We start from the raw sequence: 25,985 nt of genomic DNA, 5'->3' as shown, positions 1-25,985 counted from the left end.
ACAAACAAGTCATTGAAAATGACACAGTCCCCATTATATTTTTGAACGTTCTCTTTGTGCTCGTCATATTAAAGCAGAGGGGTAGTCGCGAGCGTGTCCTTGAAACTTGAGTTCCAAATGGCGTATACAACAGATTGTTTATTTACATCAAAACACGTGTTCCATGTAGTAGTAATATGGCCAAAAATAAAAACAGCAGTTATTCGGCCATCTTTGATCTGATTATGAAACACACTGATATGTATGATGTGTGTGCCAAATACGAATGAAAATGGTACATAAATTGTGGAAATATAGTAGCAAGGCCAAAAATTCAGATGGCTGTCAATCGGCCATCCTTGACTAGATTTTGAAACAAATTGTCATGGACATGCATCCTAACATGTATAAAGTACATGTATGTGCCAAATTTAAATGAAAACTTACAGAGCACGTCCAAGATACCGCTTAAAAAAAAAAACAAGATACCTGCCAGTCGACCATCTTTGATCCAATTGCGAAATAAATCGTCATGGACATGTATCCTAACATGTATAATATATGTACCACGTTTAAATGAAAACTGACAAAGCATGTCCAAAATACAACATTTTCAAAAAACAAGCTGGCTGCCAGTTCCACATAAAGTAATAGGCACATGCAAAGAATGAACGAAATCGGTCCACAGGATTCTGAAATATGACTCTGGACAGACTGACACACGTATGGATGGACACACGAACAGACAGACGGACAGACTCAGGAACTCACAGACAATTGAGGACATGTATTCTAACATGTATTATCTATGTACTAAATTTGAATGAAAACTGACAAAGCATGTCCAAAATACGACATTTTCAAAAAACAAGATGGCTGCCAGTTGGCCATCTTTGAATCGAATCTCTAAACCACTGCATGTGCATATGTCCCACCATAAAGTACGAGGCACATGCAAAGAATGAACAGAATTGGTCCAAGGGATTCTGAGATATGACTCCGGACGGACGAACGCACAGACGCACGGATGGAGACCGAATTATAAGTCCCCGTTTTCGGACTTCGTCTAAACGGGAACTAAAAATAGAGAATTTGAGATTTTGACATGAAATGAACAAATCTCAAAAAAAACTATCCAAGGTACTTGCATATCAAATTTGAAAACATTCTGACCTGCGGTTTCGAAGCAGAAGTTGAAATTGTAAAGTTGACTCCGACTCCGATGACGACGACGACAACGACAATCAGTAATATGAACATCTCCGCTGTGTCGACTTTGTCGACAGCGGAGCTGAAAAGGTATAACGAACATATTTGTAATTTTTTAACAGACTATAATATAGATGATACAACATAGAATGTTGAAAAACAAAGCACAGAAAGAAACAGAGTTTTGAGAATAAATTGTATTATTTTGGTAGTGGCTTTTCGAATACTTTTTAGTAGAAAACTAAAAGAAATTACGATGGTTATTACTGTTTTTTTGTCAGTATTGAATGTAGAAAATTGAGAATTTTTTCTCAAAATTTACTAAGAATCAAAAAACTGTATAATGATGAATAATGGGAAATGGTTTCTTTGTCTTGCTTAGGCATACAACAAACATCATTTACAGGGATATTTCTAGAAAAAATGAACAAGAGGGAGCACCACACAGGCGTGGGAGCAGAGTGAGTTTTGTGCCGCGGGTCAACATGCTTAAATGCCCAAGCGTCAAGAAAAACAACAAGTGACCTTCCTGTCAAAGCTTTCGCACCAATGGGTTAAAGTACATCCAGTCTCGAGAACTCCTGCTTCATAAGTCAGCTGACCCTTCACGTTAACTAAATCAAATCTCGCAGGAGTAGCTAGCACAGAATCAACATGTCGATTTGACCTAAAAACTCCATATCAGAAGGGTTCTGTGCCGTTTTAACAGTGTAATCTATCACCATTGAAATATTTTTGAAGTAATTTTAGTGTATTTGGTTTCCAGACACAATGTCAGCTGGTGTTGCTGGGATGTTTTCACAGAAAAAAATACATTTGAAAAAGATTTCATGTTGTACGGCAGCACGAAAGTGTGCGGCTCAAAAAATATATTTATGACTTGAAAGTTCAATCGGCAATTAAGTAAGAGTATCAAGCCGCACCACTGTTCCTCGATTTAGAAAAAAAAAAAATGATTTAAATACCCCTCTCACAAATCTCCCTCCCACCATCATAAATGAAAACACAGTACACTGTAATTTAAATCATCAACCCTCCCCCTTTAGTGGCAGGATTTGATAATAACATTATCATGTGACAACAATTAAGATCTTAAAATCTCAATAAAAAAAAAGGCAGTAACTAAAAACAATTAATGATGACAGGAAATAAAAATCTGTTTACCAATCACTGATGAACAAGAAATAGAAATTTTATTTCTACCACGTTCTGTCATGATTTGAAGATCATTAAATTTCCCCTCTCTGCCCGAGTTTTAAAAATATATTAAAACAAAACTATTAAAGCTTTCCCATGATTGCTAGTGCACTATGAGATAAAGTAAGCAATGTGTTAATGAAATAACCATAACATTGAAAGTGTTATTGAAATATGATCATTGTCGAGTGATTCAAAACCAACAACAAAAGGTATACTAGAATACCATTTTGAATTTCATCAAGGTCACATAATGTTCAAGTTCGAATGAAATCCATGCATATACTTGTACGAGACCAAGATCTGGTTCTAGAATGACAGAAATACTAAAATAGCTATCAATTGATCATTTGTAATTGGATCATGTAAAGAATTTATGCAAACATGTGAGAAAATTTAAACATGATTGACCAGTTATGGCAAGGATATCAGTATGGAGCAATTTTTGGATTGAGTGCAAGCAATGACATTGACAAAGTAACTTCTATATTTTGCCAACTCATTATCGTCATAAACATGGTAAGAATCCCATGCTACTGAGACGAGTTAAAAATGTACTTTGTTATCTTCTGAGGTTCAATTATAGAGGGCGCCCTTACATACCCGTTTCAGCATAGTACTACACAGAAGTTAAAATTAATAAGATGGTATTGAAAAACAGCAACTTGCTATTCCATTACCTGTATATAGTCTAAAAAGAAATCTGCAAGTGTAATTTCTCACAACCAGTCTGTTTAAGGTATTACATATACATATGACATCAAATATACAGTTTAATTGACTTACCTGTTTGGTGAAGTGTCAACCCAGATAAATCTATCAAAATAAAAAAATATATATATGAGAGTTTTGAAATAAAAACATAAATAGTTCTGACATGCCAGAAATGCATCTTGTTTTAGAATCTTCCTGACAGCAATAGTCAGCTGTCGGGTACAATATGAAATAACAGCAGTATACTGCCCTCTGTGTCAAAATTATGAAATTCTTTCTTTCAAAAAAAACACAACACAAAATATCACCCACATGTACCGGTAAGTGAAATAAAGTGAACGATAGAAAGCATTAGTTACAGAAGAGATAAATACAAATTCAATCAAATTTGAGATACTTCATTTTTATCAGTAATTCAGACATTTGTATATCATTCAATATTCAGATATAACTTTGCATGCTTACAATGTGACTCAGGTTTACTCATTGTGCACATATACTATTGAATATTTACACTCATAACCACTAACTGCTACTATGTGAGCACACACACTCACATACTTGTGTAAAGCCATGTCTATATCCACACATACAATAACACTCACCGCACACAATCGTGTTTGTACACACTCATGCCAGGTACATTTTAATCTCATTTTACCTATTCATTTTAAATTGCACAATGTACTAGAGATTGAATGTCAGTTTCAACAAATCACCTTTCCAAAAGGATGATTGCAACCAATCTGTTGCTGTCCTTCTGACACAAAGATCCAAAAAGCAACTAAATATTCATCAAAAATATGCTTTCAATAACTGTGTGAATTGCAAAATAGAAAACAGCATGACGACCAACAGACATTGTCGAACTAGCAATGGTATTTTAAATGAGAGAACATTCAATTGTGGACAGTGAACAGGTACAGATAGAAGCATTGGTTTTCACCCTATTCCCTCACATCTTAAAATGCTATTTTATAACTATACAATGGACCAAGAACCACGGTAACAACACTATAATCAGCATAAAATATGATACAGCACTGATTGTATGTCCAATTTATTTACTACGCTAACCATCAAGATTTCCTTTAAAGTCTGGTAAAATTCAAGAGCGGAGAAAAACGTTAGTGAATATAACAGCCATAGTTAATATGGTACTGTTTAATGTATTTACATTTTCAAAGCTTTCACATATTGGATGTGTTCACTTCTCATAGACTAAGAGGTGAAAAACATTAGCACCATGGTTAAAGTACATAATAAATCTGATCTGTTTTTTATAATATGGTCTAGACCCTTAGCAGGGGCTATTACAAAGTGTACCTGGTTGCTTAGTCTGGGCTAAGCACCCAAAATGCCATTGTACCTCATGACAATTCACTACTACATTGTATATTCCTATAACTATTAATGTCAGTATGCCATTTCCGACATGACAATCAATGTGAGCACATCCAGGAACATTATTCTCTGGAAAAAATTAGCCTGACAATGAGACTCTGTACTACTTCCTGTTATTCTGCAATCTGCACTTTCTGAATTTGCTTTGGTATTCTTTTATAACCATTGAACTAACTAATACTAGTATACCTTCCTGGTTACTGTACTGAGTAAACGTAGTTACAAGTTTAGGTGTTCCTTAGCGCATGCTAAATGCAATTGGATCTAGTAACAGATACGCAAACATACAAGATACGACATAACTCTTGTACTTGGTGTACACGACTTAAGTCACAGTCTTTAAATATGAATCCTGCAAAATGTTCAATTTTCATTGCTAGAAAACTGTACGTAACTCACAAAATTCATTGAAAATTTGTTTCTGACAAAATTGAAATGGTTTTCAGGGCTTCATAAAAGGTTTAGAATCTCATCCAGATTCACACTGCATATACATGGTATTATCATTTACAGCAAAGAACAAGACTTTAGCTCACAATCTTATGTTTCCATGGTAACATCCTTAGCAGATGTACATCTATATTTACAGTACATAGTCATGATTCAGTCAAAAAGTTTGTTTAAAATATCACTTTGCGGGGAGAAAAAAAAGTATAATAAGAAATGAAAACTAACGGCTCAGTCATTTTTATATCTACAATGGCACAATTTTGGCATTTCTGGTTGCTTGGCAACCATGTATAACAATGTTAATTCCATGAACAAAGGGAGGATTTGATGCACATTCATTGATCAGAAATATGCAGTTTCAGGCGAATAGTTTACAATAATCAGTGTACTTAAGTTTCAGAAATCGATTTGATGTTTGAAAAACTAACATAATCTATAAAATTTCAATTGAATATTCCATAATACTTGGAATACTGTAAAATATTTATTTTCGCTATATTCGTTGATGATTCAGTCAAAATATATTTCACAATCAACTTAAAGAAATAAACTTTGCAATATTTTAAAATTGAAAATTACTTAAATAATGAGGAAGAATTTATATTCATAGGCAAATATATAACAATAGACAATTGTTCCTATCCTAAATATTGTGTTGTTATGTAAATTAGACTAGGTGTACAGAACAATAGAGTATTTAAAACAGTATTGTCTTCAACAGAGAAAGGGACTTGATCTGAACATTTATTTACCCTCTACCTGCCCCAGGTCAAGACTTACAAGTGTCAGTTATCTGAACAAAACAAAACCAAATCACAAATTAGGGTTCCCTTCCACTTAAACTTTGACCTTGCCTTGGATAAGTGCAGTTGTAGACAAGGTCAGTTCAGAGAACACTACTCAGTCAATTGAAGTGTATGACACCTGAAAGCAAAGAATGATTGATGTGCATACCTACTCTTAATAGTTGTATATCAATTACACGCATAGCAGTGTATACTGCACTCAATATAGCCATTCAGACAAAACTGACAGTACCACAATTGAGACGTTTAGACTTCCTTTTAAATGTTTCATTACGATACCAACAAACATAAGGGCTAGGCTCAGAGAAAATATATTCCAGCTTTTGGTCATCAGTTAAAAATGTACATGCCACAGATTTTTGTTTCGGTTATTGTCAACATTTTTGAACTAAAAAACCAACAAGGGAACGACAAAACAACAAAACTATAATAAGTACACGCATATTTACAGGTAAATAAGATTGTGGATAAATAAATTTGACTTTATTACTGATTGGATCCAGTTATAGAATGAGTCTGTGAATTGTGTTCCTTTAACCTATTCACCACCAGTTCCCTCTTTTCCTCAAAAAATAGTCTGCTTACAGTCTGCACTTTCCATCAGAAGATTGGAACAAAAATAGTCAAATATTTTGAGTAAAAACTGAAAATTGACTCAAATTTTGTCTGTTGGCTCTAAAATTCATTCCCAGAAATATTGAAGAATATAAGAAAATTTTGGGTGAGAAAGAGAAATGAACCACATACCCATGATATTTGAGCATAATATACATATACTACAAATTAAATCAATCGAACTAGCAAAAATATTAGCTACAATTATAGAATAGAAGATATTGTATTAAAATATTCAAATCTAATGGAGGTCCATCTAATAGAATATGAAAACAATCAGAATGATGGTTTTCAAAAAGCAGACGATAATAACTTTTTTTATCAAATCTTATAGAAGTTCACCCAAGAACGAATGTACCAAGTATAAAAGCAATAGAGTTTTTAGTTTACAAGAACAAGACATTTGAAGAAAAAGGTGTTGCGTGGCGCATGATGACAACCACCTATACCAACAGCTCCTGTCCTCTTCAAAAAGCAATATGACAATTTAAAAAATATAAAGAGCAGTTTTCAAAAAGTAAAAAGTATAATTTTTTACGAAAACTTTAGCTTACATAAACAAAATTAATGCAATTGGATGAGTAGTTTTCAAAAAATAAAAAAAAATAAAAAAAAATAATGGGAGGTCCACTTGAAGTTAATACATGTATACACAAAGTATTAAAGCAATCAAACTAGCACTTTTCAGGAAGAAGTCATAAAAAGTTGATATGATTGACAATGGACAAACCCTAATATGATTAACTGTGATGATGAAACAAATAAAAAGTGAATTATTAAAAACGCATCTCCAATAGAAGTACATATGAATAAATAAATTGCATCTGATGTATACTGAATCATTAAAATATTATTTTTTTGATAATCATAAAATGTCAGTCACATACATGTAAGTACATATACTTAAAGAACAAATATGGTATGCTTCTGACATGTCATGAATTTATGAACTCAAACATTGAAATCAAACCACCCGTCTTTGTATCAATTGCACCAATTACCAATCAACTCTTTGGGTTCAACAAATACAATGACATCCTGTAAACTTTTCTTGATCACGAACTCGTCTTGTCTAGACATGACTGAATATTCATTCTCTATAAGGCAATACAAAGGTCACCTTGTCCAGGGATCACCAATCCATACCAGGTATATTATATGCCTTGCATCACAAAGTGTGACAACCTGAAGCGACTAGGGGTGTTCTCTTAAAAAAAAGGTGTTTTATGTAGGAACATACACCATTGCCTTTTGCATGCAAAAGCAGCATATGTTTGACGATAGGAAACCACCCAACTAAATTTTTTTTAATGATGAAAATCAAAATCAACTCCTCCCCCTTTTTTTTATTGGAGAATTTTAGAAAAAAAATTGACAATTTTTACACTCCCTTATTCAAGTTTATAAGCAGTATTTATAATTGACAACTGTATGCTATATGTCATATTGTTTTAGGCTGTCTTGCTATTCATGCTCCTAGAATATTGCATGATTGAAACAAGACATGACAAATGAATGAAGACATGCATAGCAAATCAGTCAACAACATACATATAGCTGGAAATGTTTAACACAATATGATGGTAGGATTTTAAATCATATAAAGCCACTCAGATGATGTTTAGAAGTAGGTTTGAGACATTAACATTGTAACAATAAACATTTGGAACTCAATTAGCAATGTATTTTCAATCATACTACAATTGTAAGAATGGTAATGCCATTTAATTGAGGTGCTGAATTGTTCGAGTTACGGACATCGAGTTACGAAAAAATTACCACGCCCATATTTTAGAAACCACGCCTACTTTTGCAAGACTTTGTCCAAATTATAACTTGATGTTCAATTAATAGTTAACACAACTTTGAGTCACGGGCAACATACATTATTGTTATTGTTGAATGTCCACATTTAATAACACAAATTTTAATTAAGAGTTAACCAGACATTGAGTTTCAGGCAACATAGATTTTATGCTTTGTTTAACATTCAAATTTAGTAACTTGAATGTTAATTAACAGTTAAGAGATTTTCCAGTTACAGGAAACATAAAACATTACACAAACAAAAAATATTTGTTGCACATAACCTGTATTAATATTCTCAGTTATTCAGACTGCATACAGAGACTTATTAGAAAACATTGTGTTGAATATTTGGATAAAAATTAAGGTAGAGATGCAGGTTCGTGGGCACTTTGGAGTGAAATTTCTTTGTTTTGCTTTTTATTATCCAAAAAGTCTTGGCTATAGACTGTTGAAATTGTGTAGAATTGTGAATAGTAGAACATACTCAAAAAAACGATTTTAAAATATAGATAACAGGTGCAAACTTATCTCTTCTGAATGCTTAGCAAGATTTAGCAAGGCTGTACATAAATAATATAAAAAAACATGGTGAAAAAAAGAAATGACGGGATCTCCATATTTATGCACTGTATTTAACTTTTTACAAAACGATAATACATTTAAATTTGAAACTGTAACAGCCATTTTAATTATGAGCATTAGCAAACTTCTTACTGAGTTAATTGTTATGCAAATTAGCAATTATCTCAGCTTCTTTTTAGTGCACATTCCAGAACTTTAAAAAAAAATTGCTCCTAGACGCTTTGACCTTTTCTTTTGAAATTTTCACAAATGATTGACAATGTGTTTATCTTCAAAACGCTGTGGGGGGCATTGTTTTTAGTTGAATAGTGTTACAGCAATGTACAGAAAACTAGCCTGGGTCTTAATTTATGCATAAACTTGAAGTAGTGAAATTTGAGCTGCTGCCCTACAAAATTGACAACTGGTAGACAGTTTTCAAGCTGGCGCTTTCTTCATAGTAAACAGATGTACCCATAAACCAATTTTGACAGGAAACAGAAGCATGGTTTAGCAGCTAATTTTTTTTAAATCACTTTTGTCCAAAAAAGCACATTTTTGTGCATATTTCAAACTACAGTGTCCATAAAAATAAAATACTAACAAAACTTTAAAATTCATCCAATAAGCTTTCCGAAAATATATAGTTTTGTGGACAAGGGAGGTCATCTTGGTTTCCTAATTAACTAATTAAAATACCTGTCAGGTAAACTGCATCTCTACCTTAATTGTGAAGGTACCAAAATAAGGACGTCTGTACAAAACAAGTGCTTATAAACCTACATAACTCATTCCAGCAGGCATACTGATTCCATCCACTAGTAACGCAAGTCTCATAACCATTATCAAGATAATGTCAAGTTGTGTCCTTGTCAGATCAAGATAATGTCAAGTTGTGTTCTATGTCAGATCAAGATAATGTCAAGTTGTGTCCTGTGTCAGATCAAGATAATGTCAAGTTGTGTCCTGTGTCAGATCAAGATAATGTCAAGTTGTGTCCTATGTCAGATCAAGATAATGTCAAGTTGTGTCCAATGTCAGATCAAGATAATGTCAAGTTGTGTCCTGTGTCAGATCAAGATAATGTCAAGTTGTGTCCTATGTCAGATCAAGATAATGTCAAGTTGTGTCCTGTGTCAGATCAAGATAATGTCAAGTTGAGTCCTGTGTCAGATCAAGATAATGTTAAGTTGTGTCCTTTGTCAGATCAAGATAATATCAAGTTGTGTCCTATGTCAGATCAAGATAATGTCAAGTTGTGTCCTGTGTCAGATCAAGATAATGTCAAGTTGTGTCCTATGTCAGATCTGGATAATGTCAAGTTGTGTCCTGTGTCAGATCAAGATAATGTCAAGTTGTGTCCTATATCAGATCAAGGTAATGTCAAGTTGTGTTCTGTGTCAGATCAAGATAATGTCAAGTTGTGTCCTGTGTCAGATCAAGATAATGTCAAGTTGTGTCCTGTGTCAGATCAAGATGATAGATACATACCTATTCCTGGTGAAACAACGCGTTCGTAATGATAGGGATTGACGCACACACTGTCACACTTAAGATCAAATGCATATTGACAAAATTTCATGTGTTTAAGTTCATTTTTATGCAGATCTGGCCACCGCCACAGCCTTGCGTAAATGACATGAGGGAAGCCCTTTCGTCCTGCAACCTGCAAAGACATAAAAGAATACATTAAACATGTATATATTGCATTATAATACAATGTACTAATCTTTATTTTTTTAGTGCACCAGACAATCACATCATCACATCTCTATCAAAACATTTGAAATGGTCTAGCATTTTCCAATACTGTACTAAGGAAAAGATGTGTGGCCATTTTCAGGGTGGGAACAGTTAAGTTGTTCATGAAGAAATAAAAAAAAATGTCCAATCTACTTCCTACTATATTTAATATATTACCTAACAAGTCACATATCATGGCATAGTCCCTGTTGGATTAAGGGGAAATGTTATTCATGCCAAAAATAAGTAATATGAACCAAAAGCATAATTAATAATTTACTATTTGGCTGGTCAACAGAAATTTGATGTATTAAGTAAATGACTCTTCCAAAATCATAATATATGTTCAGAAATTAAACAGAATATAATATTCATGCACATGTTGTTTCCAAATTTGTCAAGACTCATGTACAGAGATACGAACCATGAAACCATCTCAACATGTATGATGATTGTATCAAATTTTAATGAAAACCGACAAATCCTGTCCAAGATACCATATTTTCAAAAAAACAAGATGGATGCCAGTAGGCCAAAAATGATTGAAAATGATCCCTAAGCATTGGAGATATAGTAGCATGGTCAAAAAGCAAGATGGCCACCAGTCAGCCATCTTTGCCCTGATTGTAAAACAAATTGTCATGGACATGTAATCTTAAATGTACATGTATAATGTATGAACCAAATTTGAACCAATACTGACAAAGCATGCATAAGATACCACAAAATGGCTGCCAGTCAGCCATCTTAGATTGAATCAGTAAATCACTGCGTGTGCATATGTCTTTGACAAAGTATTAGGCACATGCAAAGAATGAACAGATTTGGTCAAATTACCTGAAACTAAGGGTTCTTTCTCTATACTAAATTTGATACTGAGATCTATAAAAGCTAACAATATTTTTTTTGACATGTGGACGTTACAAAGCTTAACATAATGCTGGTAAATATTTTATACATTCACTTTAATCCGTAATCTGATAACAGCAAAATATCAACGTTTTGAAGTAGTTTCAACTTCCTGGTTTCAATCCTCATGGAAGTGTCCTTTTTCTCATTAAATATTAATGACAAGTTTAAGGCCCACAAAATAACCTATTTACTCCCAAATTTGTCACACAGATAAAAATCACTCTAAAAAGCTTTATATTCTTTGAATTTCAACAACATCCGGAGACTGAGATAGGGATTTACGTGAAAGCCGCTAAACAAATTGCAAAAATACCTTTTTTCACAGATTGAGACAATTTTTGAGGATTGCAATTGAAAGTATAGAATTGAAATGAAACAGAAATATCGTGGCCCTGTACTCTGAATATATATATACCTACAGGTGAGTCACAGTTCAGTAAAAATACATATTATGGCATTCTGCCCATCTGTTGGGAATACAAAACATAACAAAACATGATACTACAACTGACCTCTTGTAATCATTAATATAAAAACAGCTATGCCAAAATAAATGTTGTTTAGTCTGCTAGAAATGAATGTACATTTATGATATTGATAACAGAATTTACTTTATATCCCATAAAACGCATCAACAACATCCTCACAAACTTTGACGTAGACTTAAAATGTGAAATTGGATAATGTACATTTCACTAGTACAATTTCTAAATGATAACGACTAAAGTAGCGAGGAAACATTATGTATTCCATTAAATTCGATATTTAAGTTTTGGCCAATAACTGACAGTCAATGCATAGTTTACTTCACCACCAGTTCCCTCTTTTCACAAAATTTATAGTCTTCATTTTCCATCAGAAGATTTGGACAAATATAGCCAAAATTTCAGTAAAAACCAAATTTGGTCTATTGGCTCTAAAATTAGGGTTCATTTCCAGAAACATTGAAAGAAATAAAAACAAGCAGTCTATCGGCTGAGAAGTCGGAGCTAAAAAAGTGCAGACAAATTTTGGCGAGAAAGTCTGGTAGTGAAAAGGTTAAAAAGAGACATTTAAAATACACGATACAACTACAAATAAATGTACATTTCTGTTTGTTTCCTTCCTTGAACTTATCGGCTATGAGGTGTTCAAGATGTAGTTAGCTCAGTAAAACGTTCCCTGACAGCAGATGGTTTATTAATAATATTATAACAAGATGAAATTAAATCACAATATGCACGCTATGTTATGACCTTAAAAAGAATACTCCAAAATATTATAATTACATTTTCTATTCTCAATCGCATGCCAATCATTGAAACAACACAATTCTACATTGAGAAGCACCAGAAAATATTCCCTAGACTCAATATTGCAATTAATTGGACTAAAATGGGAGTATTGGCTATAGAATGGTGGAAATGTTTTGAGTCTATCACCATGCTAAGAATTAATGCCCATTTGGACTATGCTGGAAATATCTGTATAAAATGTAAATTTTGAATGTAACTCATAAATAAAATATCCTGATGTCATATTTATGTTCATTTGTGTGGGTGTGTACCAAGGTTAAATCAGCCCTATTCATGCATTGACTGAGATCCAGTTCAAGTACTTCTATAAATGTCCATCAGTCAGCCATTTTTAATAAACAAATGATGTGCACCGGAATGCTATGATGTGCATCAGAGTTTTATGATGTGCATCAGATTGTTATGTGCATCAGAGTGTTATGATGTGCATCAGATTGCTATGATGTACTACGTTTTATAGAAATACACACGTGTGACTGAAAATCCTGTTCTTGAATTGCAGAAATGCTATATTCAAAATTGAATAACAAAACAAACTCACATTTACAATATGCAAAACTATATATTATGTGAATATCTGAAGTTTGCATGTGACTAATCATTGGGTATCGATGGATATTACTGTAAAATCATTTATTTTTACAGACATTTCTTATTATTTCGATGGTTGAGCTTTTCACTTGGCACAGAAACAGTGAGTTTGATTGATTTTAAACACATGGATTTATTTCAATGAATTTTATTCATCAGAGAAAATAACAAAATTCAAACCCAATGATTATTTAATGTCTATGTTGAAGTTAGCATGACTGGTTCAGGCATATACATGTATGCAATGAATTATGGATGTGAAAAGTTTTGATTGGTGCAGACATATCTAAACTCATCTGCACAGGGTAGTATCTATAAGCTCGAGAACTAAACAGCAATTATTTTTAATGTACAAGTATGACCCATAAATAATAAATATTGTAATTACTGAATATTCCAATACATCATACCAGTTTATGACAGCGTAATAAACGCTTCATGGATATATTAAAAGTTATTAATTACTGGTTCCAGTTCAGCAATTAAAACAATCTGACTAAATTTGTCAATGATGTCATCTCTCATTTAAGTTATAATAAATCATAGTTTTTGGTTAATGTATTTCATATACCGCAGTAAAAGCAGTTTTATTAATATTATTGGCAGACACCCTGCAAAGAAAATAGAATATGTTTTTCATTCACACTGTGCTGCATGCTGGCAATTTTCATACACGTGTAGATGTTCAGCTATTGAGAGTCCCTGGTGGAAGATTATTTTTTATTGAAAGCAAAGCACTGAAAGAGACAATAGAATTTATTTGAATAATAATTACAAGAGAAGGGTTGATCGTTTCAGATGAAGTGAGTCTAATGAAAAGGAAACCTACAAATGTCGAAATATTTTTTTCACATATGCCAGGCAAATTTTCCTCATTATTTCACTTCCTCCCATAGCAAATTTATTTTTCATGCAATTCACCAACTGGATCTCCAATTTTCCAAGGGAAACCCCCCTAAAATGTATGTAATTGTGTTTGTCTTTTGATGGAGCTATTAACATTTTGAATAGAGGACTTTATTTTATGAGAAGCAAAGGGTGAAATCATTCATTTTCTTTTTACTGAAAATTAATTTGAAAACTAGTAGAAAAATAGTAGTCGTTAATTTTTCCATTTACATCAATGTCCAATGACAGTTAGTAAAAAGAACAATTATAGATTGTTTTAAATTGTTAACTCAAACACAGTGGTTGTCATATTTATGTGATATTAATGATAAAACTGACCTAACCATAGAACGTTGTTCAGCACATAGAGCAGATCAAATGCGTAGTCATAAAAAAAATGTTCAACTCCAACTTTTACTTTCCTGTAGCTTTTCAGTGATTGAATCCCAGGAGCCACGTGAACGAATTAATTTTCACTGCTAGAAAGTTTTGCAATTTCAGGATTTTACAACATTAATAATGAAGACAAAATTTCACTACAATATTTCATGATTTTCACAAAAAATCTTTTTCTTACCAAAATAAAGCAGTTTACATTATTTCAATGACCACAGTAATAAATACGTTTCTCACTACTGTAAAATACTTTATTTTTGCTTGAAACTCATTTTTCATTATTTTCGCTAAAGGAATGATTAAATGCAAATAAATTCCAATGAATATACCTTTTTATCCTATATTTTACTTTTAACTCGTCAAAAATCAGTAAAAAAAAAATTTCGTACAAAACACCCAAAACATCTTTCCACCGAAAATTAATTTCAGCTAAAATAAAGTATTTAATGGTATTCTTTTTTTTCTTACTTGATGTTTGTTGAAAATTTAACAGTACAATGTAATGCATAATAATGTGGTAACAATAAATGAAAGTTATTTGTCATAGGAGTTTATGTAGATATACATGTATAGCTGGTAACATTTGCAAATTACCAGCAATAGAAAGTATGATTTCAGAAGGAATATAATACAAATACAAACTAGTATCTTTGCAATGAGTGGCTTTTTAGTTAGTAGCTTTCGCAGTGAGTAGGTGAGTAACTGGTCTTTTCATCAGAATTGAGAACTAATGTTTATTGTGTCATTCACAACTGGTGTTAATCTGGAAATACCATCGTTAGGACTTTTAGCCTAAGGAATGCAAACATATCTTCCTCCTTTACTAAACCTAAGCTACACAAACTAGTCTTAAATTTGATTAATATAAATCATGAAAATAGTGAGGGTTGCGACTTGGTAAGTCCACCGTCACTTGGCAGGTGTAAAGTTAAACGAAAGTCGTCACAACGTTGATACCACTAACGTGCATGCACGCACACACACACATTCTAACTCACTCAATAACTTATTTATTTATTTACTTATTCATTTATTCACTTGTTTGTTCGTTTACTCGCTCGTTTGTTTGTTCGTTCGTTTACTCGCTCGTTTGTTCTTTTACTCGTTTGTTTGCTTACTCGCTTGCTCGTTTATTTATTTGCATGGCTGCAAGTACCAACACAACATGATGATTACCATAAATATCATGGGACTACAAACTAAGCTTCTAAATACAAACTCGATCTTTCCAAATCCTAGCACTGATCAACAATAATAACTCATTGTGGAGATTGCTATCAATGCAAGCATATGCATGCATGTATCAGCGTTAAATCTCTAGAGGAGAGACGCGATACCTGATGGGTTCCATGGGAAACATTATCAAAAATGTACATGTCTGATAACATACATCTACTGCATTTCGCTTAACAACAGCGGATTTCAGAATTGCACGAATGTTAGTATTCAAAATGACATAACAGTGAAAAGTACAAAGAGCAAGGCATTTGAAAAGCGTGTACTGATGTCACTGATGCTAATGTTATCTCACAACTACGTTATCTTGTTGCAGCTTAGATAAAGTCAGCGCTAGACCGCATGCAAGTCGACTCTACAACCTTTACGTGTGGCGATCTCACTACTAATACAGTTTGATTGACCCTATGAGATAGTGTGCTACGATGTCAAATGTAACTAATAGTCTTGTAAGCCGATCAATTCTCAAGCACAGCAATAAAAGCAAAGTTTTGTTGACGCAATTAATATTGTAATTTGAGAATAATATTTTGCGTAGAATACACCTATAGCTAGCAATTAAAACGTTAACAAAAATCTACACAAAATGAATATTAACCCTGATACTCAAATAATTTGGGGAGGTGACCATAATTATGCATTGGATATTGTTTTGGATCGTAAAGGGGGGAATCCAAGAGTATGGCGGCGATCATTAGATTGGTATAATAAACTAATGGAAAAATTTAGCCTCATTGATATCTGGCGTATACAAAACCCAAACTCTCGTTGCTTTACATGGAGTCGTTACAGACCTGAACTCATACAGAGTAGAATCGATTATTTTTTGATTAGTGAATCATTGCAATCTTCTGTATTATCTTCTTCAATGAAACCAGGATTGAAGTCAGATCATTTGGCAATAACTCTCTCCATTTCAATAAAAACATCAAAACGAGGGCCCTCATATTGGAAATTTAACTCTAGTTTAGTGAATGATAGCGTGTATATCGAACAAATCACATACAATTTTCCATTATGGTTACAAAAATATAACAATCTGAGAAATCCCCTTCTAATTTGGGATTTAATGAAATTTCGTATAAGGGGTCTTACAATTACCTATTCAAAGAAAAGAGCTGCAGAAAAAAGAAAGAAGATTCAGAAACTAAATGTTGAAATACTAGCCTTGGAATTGGAATATAATTCGGATCCATCGGAACAGTTGTTGGATAGGCTTGAAGGCAAAAGAAAATCACTAGAAGAAGAATATGACTATATAACGGAAGGGTGTATAATTAGGTCGAGAGCAGATTGCTACGAATTTGGGGAAAAAAATTCAAAATATTTTTTAGGCCTAGAAAAGACTAACCAGACTAAAATTCAGATAAATAATTTAATTGATATATCAGGAAATATAATACATGGGGAAAAAAATATTTTATCAGAAATCGGGAAATTTTATTCAGAATTGTTCCGATCAAAAGTTGTGACTGATAATACAAACATTGAGACATTTTTGAACCCATTGAGACTTCCCCATTTAAAAGAATCTGACAAAAATTTGTGTGAGGGTCCAATTACATTGAAGGAAGCTTACGAGGCTCTGCAAAAAATTCCAAATAATAAAACACCGGGGAATGATGGTCTTAGTGCCGAATTTTATAAAACATTTTGGGCTTTGGTGGGACCCTGTGTGGTGAAAGCATTGAATTATGGGTATGAGGTGGGTAAATTATCAATTACACAAAGACAGGCAGTGATATCATTACTCCCTAAAGAAGGAAAGGACCTCAGATACATTAAAAATTGGCGCCCCATATCGCTGTTAAATTTGGATTATAAGATTGCGGCTAAATGTGTTGCCTTGAGAGTGGAGAAAGTATTACCCTCCCTTATTTCTGAACTCCAGTCTGCTTTTGTTAAAGGTAGATATATAGGTGACTGTGCACGTCTGATAGATGACCTTATGAACTACACAAAAGACAGGAATATACCTGGAATTTTATTTTGCATTGATTTTGAAAAGGCATTTGACTCTTTGGAATGGCAATACATTTTTGCTGTTCTAAAGAAATATAATTTTGGGGAGTCATTTATTAACTGGATTCATTGTTTCTACTCTGATATCTCAAGTTGTGTAATGAACAAAGGCTTTTCAACTGGGTATTTTAACATGAATCGAGGTGTAAGACAAGGTGACCCTTTATCTCCTGCTTTGTTTATTTTAAGTTTGGAACCTTTACTAAATGCTATATCTGAAAATAATAAAATAAATGGTATTCAGATTGGTCCAAATCAAGTGAAATACACTGCTTATGCAGATGATCTCACCACTTTTGTTAGAGACTTGGCTTCTGCTACGGAACTATTTAGCAAATTGGACTGTTTTAGTACTGTATCTGGGCTGCGGGTAAATGCGGATAAAACGGAAGCAATGTGGATAGGTAGCTGGAGACACCGAAAAGACGAACCTTTAAAATTAAAATGGTGTTCAGATTGTGTTAAAATTGTCGGTATATATTTTTCATATAACGATGATCTTGCGACTTCAATGAATTGTGAAAAATATCTTGTGTCAGTTGGAAAGCTTTTAAAATTTTGGGCTTGTCGTAATTTATCTTTACTCGGTAAAATACAAGTTATTAGATCCTTAGCTATTTCCAAATTACTGTATACGTTTAACCTTATTTCCGTTCCTAAATCAGTATTAGTTAAACTCAACTCGATGTTTTATAATTTCCTCTGGAACGGTCCTGATAAGATCGCCAGAAACACTGTGATTGGTAATATGTTAAAGGGGGGTTTGGCTATGCCGGATTTATTGAGCATGTGTGTTGGAGCAAAAGCAAATTGGGTTAAAAAGTTTTTTGATAAAAATTACCATCCATGGAAACAAGTTTTTGATTGGTATCTTAATTCGGTAGGTGGAGCAAATTTGTTGTTCCAGTGTAATTTTAATAGGGAAATGTTACCGATAAACTTGCCACCCTTTTATGAGTCTGTTCTTCATGCATGGTCGTCAGTAAATTTACATAAACCCCCGGAAAATCTTCAAGAAATCGCAAGTGAGATTATTTGGAACAATCAAAATATTATTATTCAAGGAAAATCTATCTTTTATAGGGAATTGTATAACATAGGTATAGTTTATATTACGGATTTATATGATAAGAATGGTAAAATTCTGTCTTGGGATCTATTGGTTAATCGTTTGGAAGGCACGACAATTTTTTTAAAATGGTTTGGTCTTGTGGATGCAATTCCGAAAACTTGGCATATTAAACGTTCTTATGTTGTTAGACCCACTCTCCCGGTAAGTGTTCCTAGTGATGGTAAAATTATAGTTATTAGCAAAATGTCTACGAGAATATTTTCCCAAATACTAGTTAAAAGGAAATTTTCCTCCCCGAAAAGCGAAATATACTACCAAAATTTGTTTCCTACTATAACTTTAGACTGGAAAAAATTGTATGCACTTCCGTACAAGGTTACAATAGAATCTAAGTCACGTGCATTTTATTGTAAAATTTTGAGAAATATTCTATATATTAATTTTATTTTATTTAAAATGTCCCCAGCTTATGCATCATCTCCCATGTGTACTTTTTGTAAAAAAACAGATGAAACTTTACTACATTTATTTGTAGACTGCCAATATTCAAAGGAGCTTTGGGGTAAAGTATTTCATAACTGGGGCAAATTTTTAAATCTAAACAGTCTGCCAGATAAACATCAATTACTACTTGGGGATGGAAATTTTAGTACTATTACAAATCAGGTTATATTACTTGCTAAACGGGCTATATACACTGCTAGGTGTCAAGATACCTTACCCAGTTTCATAGTATTAAAACATTTAGTATTGAATATTTATAAAATTGAAAAATATATTGCAACTCGTAAAAATATTATGGAGCATCATGTTAATAAATGGAGTGATTTTCCAGTCGAATAGGTCAAATTTTATGTACTTTACCTTACTCTGATAATTTGTTGTATTTGTGATTGTGTTGTACTTTTTGTTCTGTTTCCTTTTCATGTATTGTTAATTGTATAAGAATAAAAAAAAAAAAAGCAATTAAAACACTTAATTTTCAATCCATGAATAATGAGCTGAAAACAATGGCCACAGTTGTATAGATTTTGCACATGTAAATCACACATAGACAACTGGTTATATGCAATATAAACAGCAACAATAAGAGAAAGTATTCTGCAGTGTGTGTAAACACTCAAATTAACATCAACCAACTACAGATGATTTAATATTCTAGGATTTTAAAACTAGCAGCCTGTCGGCTGAGTTAGCTCCGCTGTTAGCAATGCACATTTCAATTAAAGAACTGAAGATATCATTAGAAAATAAACAATATGCATAGTATCAAAGCAATCTGACTTGCTGTTTTCAACATTAATTCAAAAATATCACTTTTCACCAAAAATTAAAAAAATATTCACCAAAATTGGAAAATTCAAGATATCATCATGAAATGAACAAATCTGAAAGAGGTCCACATGTAGTACACTATATGCATAATATCAAAGCAATTGGACTTACGGTTTTCATCAAGAAGTCAAAAATATCACTTTTTACCAAAAATTACAATCAAAGAAAGCTTAGAAAGAACTCCCGTGTGCTGAGAGTATTGGAGACACATTAACAATTAATTCAAAATGGAAACGCAGAAAACCAATTATGAAAATAAGGTAACTAATATTAACAGATTTAAGTGTAAAACTAATAAGGTCTGCACAATGTACCAAGTTTCATTGAAATGTGATTAGAACCAAAAAAATATTAATTATTATGCTAATTAGAGAATTAATATGAACAGATTTTAACCCAAAATTAATCAGGCTGTCTATTGTCCTAGAGCATTTATGTACCAAGTTTTATTCAAATGTGATGATCAATACTTGAGATATGGTATTAATTAATTATGTTAATTAAGTGATTAATAAGCATAAATATTTACCAAAAACTAATATGGTGTATAGTCCTAGGTACATTGAAATGTGATGGGTACTCTTTAAAAGTTTCATTGAAATCCAATGAGTGGTTTTTAGACATCAGTGCAACAGCCATAGAACAGCAAAAAATTAACTAATAATGCAAATTAGGTGATTAATATGCACAAATATTTACCCCAAAACTAATTAGGTCTCTGCACAGTCCTCAAGTAACTATGTACTAAGTTTCATTGAAACGTGATCATTACTACCGGTACTCAAAATATCAAAAGCTGAAAATTAATTAATTATGCAAATTAGGTAATTAATATGTATTGATATTACCCTAAAAACTATCAGGTCTGTGCAGTGTCATATGACATCTATGTACCAAGTTTTATTGAAATGTTATGATTAGTACCGTACTTGAGATATCAGTGGAAAAGCCGAAAATTTATTAATCATTATGTAAATTAGGTAATTAATAATATTAACAGATTTTTACCCAAACTAATCAAATCTGCGCATTAGTTCAGAGCATCCATGTGCCAAGTTTCATCAAAATCCAATCAATGGTTCTTCAAATATCAGTGGAACAGTCATGGAACAGCTTTAAATCAGTTAATTATCATTCAAATTAGGTAATTAATATTCATAGATTTTTACCCAAAACTAATCAAATCTGCGCACTAGTTCAGAGCATCCATGTGTCAAGTTTCATCAAAATCCAATCAGTGGTTCTTCAGATATTAGTGGAACAGTCTTGGAACAGCTAAAAATAAGCTAATTATCATGCAAATTAGGTAATAAATATTCATAGATTTTTACCCAAACCTAATCAACTCTGCACATTATCCCAGAACATCTATGTACCAAGTTTCACAAAAATTTGATTAGTGGTTCTTACGATAACGGTGGAATAAAAAAAGTGACATACATGCATACATACATACATACATACATACATACATACATACATACATACATTTGAATCTTTTATTCTCGTACATACAGACATACAGACATACAGACATACGAGAGTCAAAAATATTCATCAAAATTAGAAAATTAAAGAGATCATCACAAAATGAACAAATCTTAGAGAGGTCCACATGTAGTATCTATATATGTAATATCAAAGCGATTGGACTTACGGTTTTTAACAAGAAGTCCAAAATATCACTTTTTACCAAAAATGACAAAAATATTCACCAAAAATAGAGAATTTGAGATTTTGACATGAAATGAACAAATCTGAGAAAGAACCATTCAAGGTACTTGCATTTCAAATTTAAAAACATTTTGACTTGCGGTTTTGAAGAAGAAGCTGAAATTGTAAAGTTGACACCGACGCCGGACAATCAGTAATATGAACAGCTTCGCTGTGTCGACAGCGGAGCTAAAAATGTTATAAGTTATAGGGTAATTGAGATAATTTAGGGAAAATCTAAATTTAATACAAGGTACAAAACACAATTTTATATAGCCCTTTCCATATGACCCATCCTAAAAAGGTCATACATCCTGGTACTTTCCATATGACCCATCCTAAAAAGGTCATGCATCCTGGTACTTTCCATATGACCTTCCTAAAAAGGTCATACATCCTGGTACTTTCCATATGACCCTTCCTAAAAAGGTCATACATCCTGGTATTTTCCATATGACCCTTCCTAAGAAGGTCATACATCTTGGTACTTTCCATACGACTCTTCCTAAAAAGGTCATACATCCTGGTACTTTCCATATGACCCTTCCTAAAAAGGTCACACATCCTGGTACTTTCTGACAGAACAAATTTACTGTCATTGAGAATTATTTAACCTTAAAGTTTAATAAAAGAAAACAGTTTCACATTTTGTATCGAAGTATAATATTAGAAATCATTGCCACATGAGATTCTCCATAAAGTACCAGGATGTATGACCTTTTAGGGGTCATTTGCAGCTACTGTTGCGTTAAAGTGCACTCTTTCGCACTCACCTCATCATAGTCGTGTATGTTTGCTACTGACAGGTCTTGATACAACTATGCGCCATGGCAACTCTCAACAGTCCAATATTTATATGTCAGTAAGAGGTCTTCCTAAGTATACGGTACTGGGCATAAACAGACTGTCAACTAATACACAGTATTTCTACACGCTACAATGGCCCATTAGCAAAACTCAATAGCTAACTGAAGTATCAAAACACAATTATCGTCCAGACACCGCTACTTTCACAAAGACGAATTGGTACACTAGGAATTCACCCAAAACTCCTTGACTTACTGATATCTCTATTTTTTTAAAGTTTTATACCCACTTTGTCATCTATTTCACTGAACTACTGAAAAATACTTAATTTTCACTTGGATTTTATTTTCGCTATTTTCGCTGAAGGGTTGATTTAGTGAAAATTAAATTCAATGAATATATCCTTTTTCCTATATTTTACATTCAACAAAAATCAGTGAAAATAAATTTCATACAAAACATCAAAAAGTCAGCACAAATTAATTCCAGCTACAATAAGGTATTTTATAGCATATGATTCCTGCGCTATGACGATGGCGCAACATTATGCACGTTTTTTTGTTATGCATTGTTCTATAATTTTTGCCCTAATGAAACTAGATTACCATCAGTATTTGCCCTTTAACTTAAAGTCATCACCTGTGTATGCAGCATACTGCCATAGCTTGTCGTTGTTCAAAAACATGTGTCTACCCATGAGCCTTTGCGATTTTAGTGTGCAATGTTATCGCAGCTTGGAACATGTGTCTACCCATGAGCCTTTGCGATTTTAGTGTGCAATGTTATCGCAGCTTGGAACATGTGCATAGGTGATGACACTTCTGCTTTAACTGTGCTCTCATGGACCAGTCTGTGAAACATTCTCACATTGCATCACCATTGCATATCTATCTATTCAACATAGCATGTGTAGTGATTCTAAACAAGTAGTTTGTTTGAGATACACATCTTATTATACATATTTTAATATTTGAGGGCAGTAATGAGGATGTAAGTCATGTGACTCACGATTTTGAACATTACAAATTAATTATTTCCAGCAACAGAATGTTGGTTCCTGACTTAAAGCAGTTTACTGCAAGATAATAATGAACTTAACGCTTTGAACATTTTCAATTTTGGTCTTAAATCAGTAGCAAATAGAATGTCCAATTGATTTAAAGTTATCCAAAAAATTAGAGAAGAAAAAAAATGAAAACAGAAATTGATGATGGCACTCAAGTTGTGCTAGCAATTGTTCAAGTAAATATTTAACTGTTCAAACTTTCTTATAAATTAAAGAAAACAATAATTCTGTGCTCAAAAATAAGTTTTAAGAATTCCTACTCATCATATATGCGTAAACTAATGCTATGCAAATGATTGTGAGTTAACACCGACACGGTTTCACTAAAAATTGGACAAGCCTGCAGATTAATTTTTTCTTTTCGTTTTTATTCTCGAATAACTTTAAAATGTATACAGCTTCACAATATTCTGTATTGCAGAAGATACAGATATGTACAAGTTTGATAAAGACTACTCTAGACTCACTATATCAATGGAAAAAGCGATAAAGTTTGATATTGTCTCAAATTTGTATTAACACAATGATAAACAATGTCAAAATGTTATAAAGCCAAATTTTCGGCATCAAAAGCAGATAACAAAAATATCATTGAACTCTAAAGCTAACATAAATGCTTATATTTTTTGAACCAACTATGACAGGATCAATGTTATTTTTACTGGCTGTCCACAGAGACGTTGCTAAATCATGGATTAATGATATTTCATGGTAGGTAGATTGTGTGTTTCATGCAAAGTTGAAAAAATACCTTGTCAAGACTAAAACTAGTTGTCCACATGAAAACACTTGTCTAATCAATCCCGTGAACACCAAAATCAAAAGACTTTCTTATCCAAATTTTTCTGCACCTTTTTTTCTTCATCAAATTTTCTGGAAAAGAACCCTAATTTTGGAGCCAACAGACAAAATTTGAGCTAATTTTCAGTTATTACTGAAAAAATTTGGCTATTTTTGTCCCAGTCTTCTGAAGGAAAGTGCAGACTATAAACAGGACTTTTTGTGAATTTGTGATAAAAAGAGGGAACTGGTAGTGAAAGGGTCATAAATGAAAACACCCAGAATTTATTAATTTCATAAAAAATTATACCACAAAGCTATACAAGGATTTGGGGTGACTAAATTTCAGGAAAATGATAATTGTATTTTAGTGGATAGCGATCATTTTGTCACCATTATTATGCTTTTACCACAGGTTCCCATGGCAGAGATATTATGCCATATCTCAAATTGTAGGCTGGTGACATAGGCTGGAATAGTCATACAACTTTTTGTTGTCTGGCATGCAAAAATGACATATTTCTTTAAAATTGTATTTTATGAAATTGTTTTAAAAATGGCAATTCTAAAAAAAAATATTAGAACAAGTTTCTCAAAATAAATCACTGTAACACACAAAAGAATGGTATTCAGTGGTGCCATGAGACAAAAGCTCCAATCAAAAATTCACCTGAATAATTCTTGGCAGCTATAACCTCAGTCAAGGTCATGTTAGGTTTTGGCTTTTTAAAAAATAGTAAATTATAGTAGTTAATTGTTTTCAGCAAATACTACATTAGTCTATATGTATTAGTGTAATTTTTATATGTGCATTCAGTTTACATATCTGGTTGTCCCATTAACACAGTTGCCTGGTAGGGTCAACAAGACAATAACGACCTTGGTATCATATTCCCTTTATGCATTCACATGTGTAGCATCAAAAAGAACAGCTGTTTACACGCTGAAATATAAGGACATGAAGTGACAAAGTCACATAAATCATAATTTTTTAATTTTTTGTTGTACTTCAATATCAGTTTTATCAATTGGTGCCTATCTGTATACATGTAGAGAAAATCAGATATTATAAACAGGCACTAGGAGATCAGAGTCAGTGAGTCTCGAGTAAGAAGATATAATTCTCACAAAATTAAAAGGGAGTTATTATTTTATAGAGGGGGGGATATTTACTGGTTTCAGCAAATTTGAGATATTCACTAGGTTTTAAATTTATTGCTTTGTGAAGAAACATTCTGATGTTTGTTGTGCATATTCACTGGTGCATTTAGCTATCGATGAAATAAGCAAGAATAAAACAGAGTAAACAATTAGGCCATACATGTATATAGTACACGTACATTTACCATACTCAAAAAGTAAGTCAAATTTTCAGCAGATTTATT

At 32.7% G+C, this 25,985-nt stretch overlaps 1 protein-coding gene across 2 annotated transcripts in view; it reads right to left on the bottom strand.

The window, feature by feature from the left end:
• LOC100369846 (SMAD family member 4) overlaps nucleotides 1-25,985 on the bottom strand; it is an 89,917-nt gene that overhangs the window by 40,690 nt on the left and 23,242 nt on the right. For both annotated transcript variants that reach the window (XM_085494974.1, XM_085494975.1), the window contains exons 2-3: nucleotides 10,236-10,410; nucleotides 3,172-3,201 (exon numbers count right to left, since the gene is read on the bottom strand). In XM_085494974.1, the coding sequence (XP_085351100.1) occupies nucleotides 3,172-3,201; nucleotides 10,236-10,410 (205 nt within the window). The remainder of the gene's footprint in view (nucleotides 1-3,171; nucleotides 3,202-10,235; nucleotides 10,411-25,985) is intronic.

Source organism: Saccoglossus kowalevskii, chromosome 21 (assembly GCF_978046115.1).
Source record: "Saccoglossus kowalevskii chromosome 21, keSacKowa6.1, whole genome shotgun sequence".
In the NCBI taxonomy this organism is placed as follows: domain Eukaryota; kingdom Metazoa; phylum Hemichordata; class Enteropneusta; family Harrimaniidae; genus Saccoglossus; species Saccoglossus kowalevskii.
Note: the sequence above shows the minus strand (reverse complement) of the source record. Positions and strands in the feature narration are given on the sequence as shown.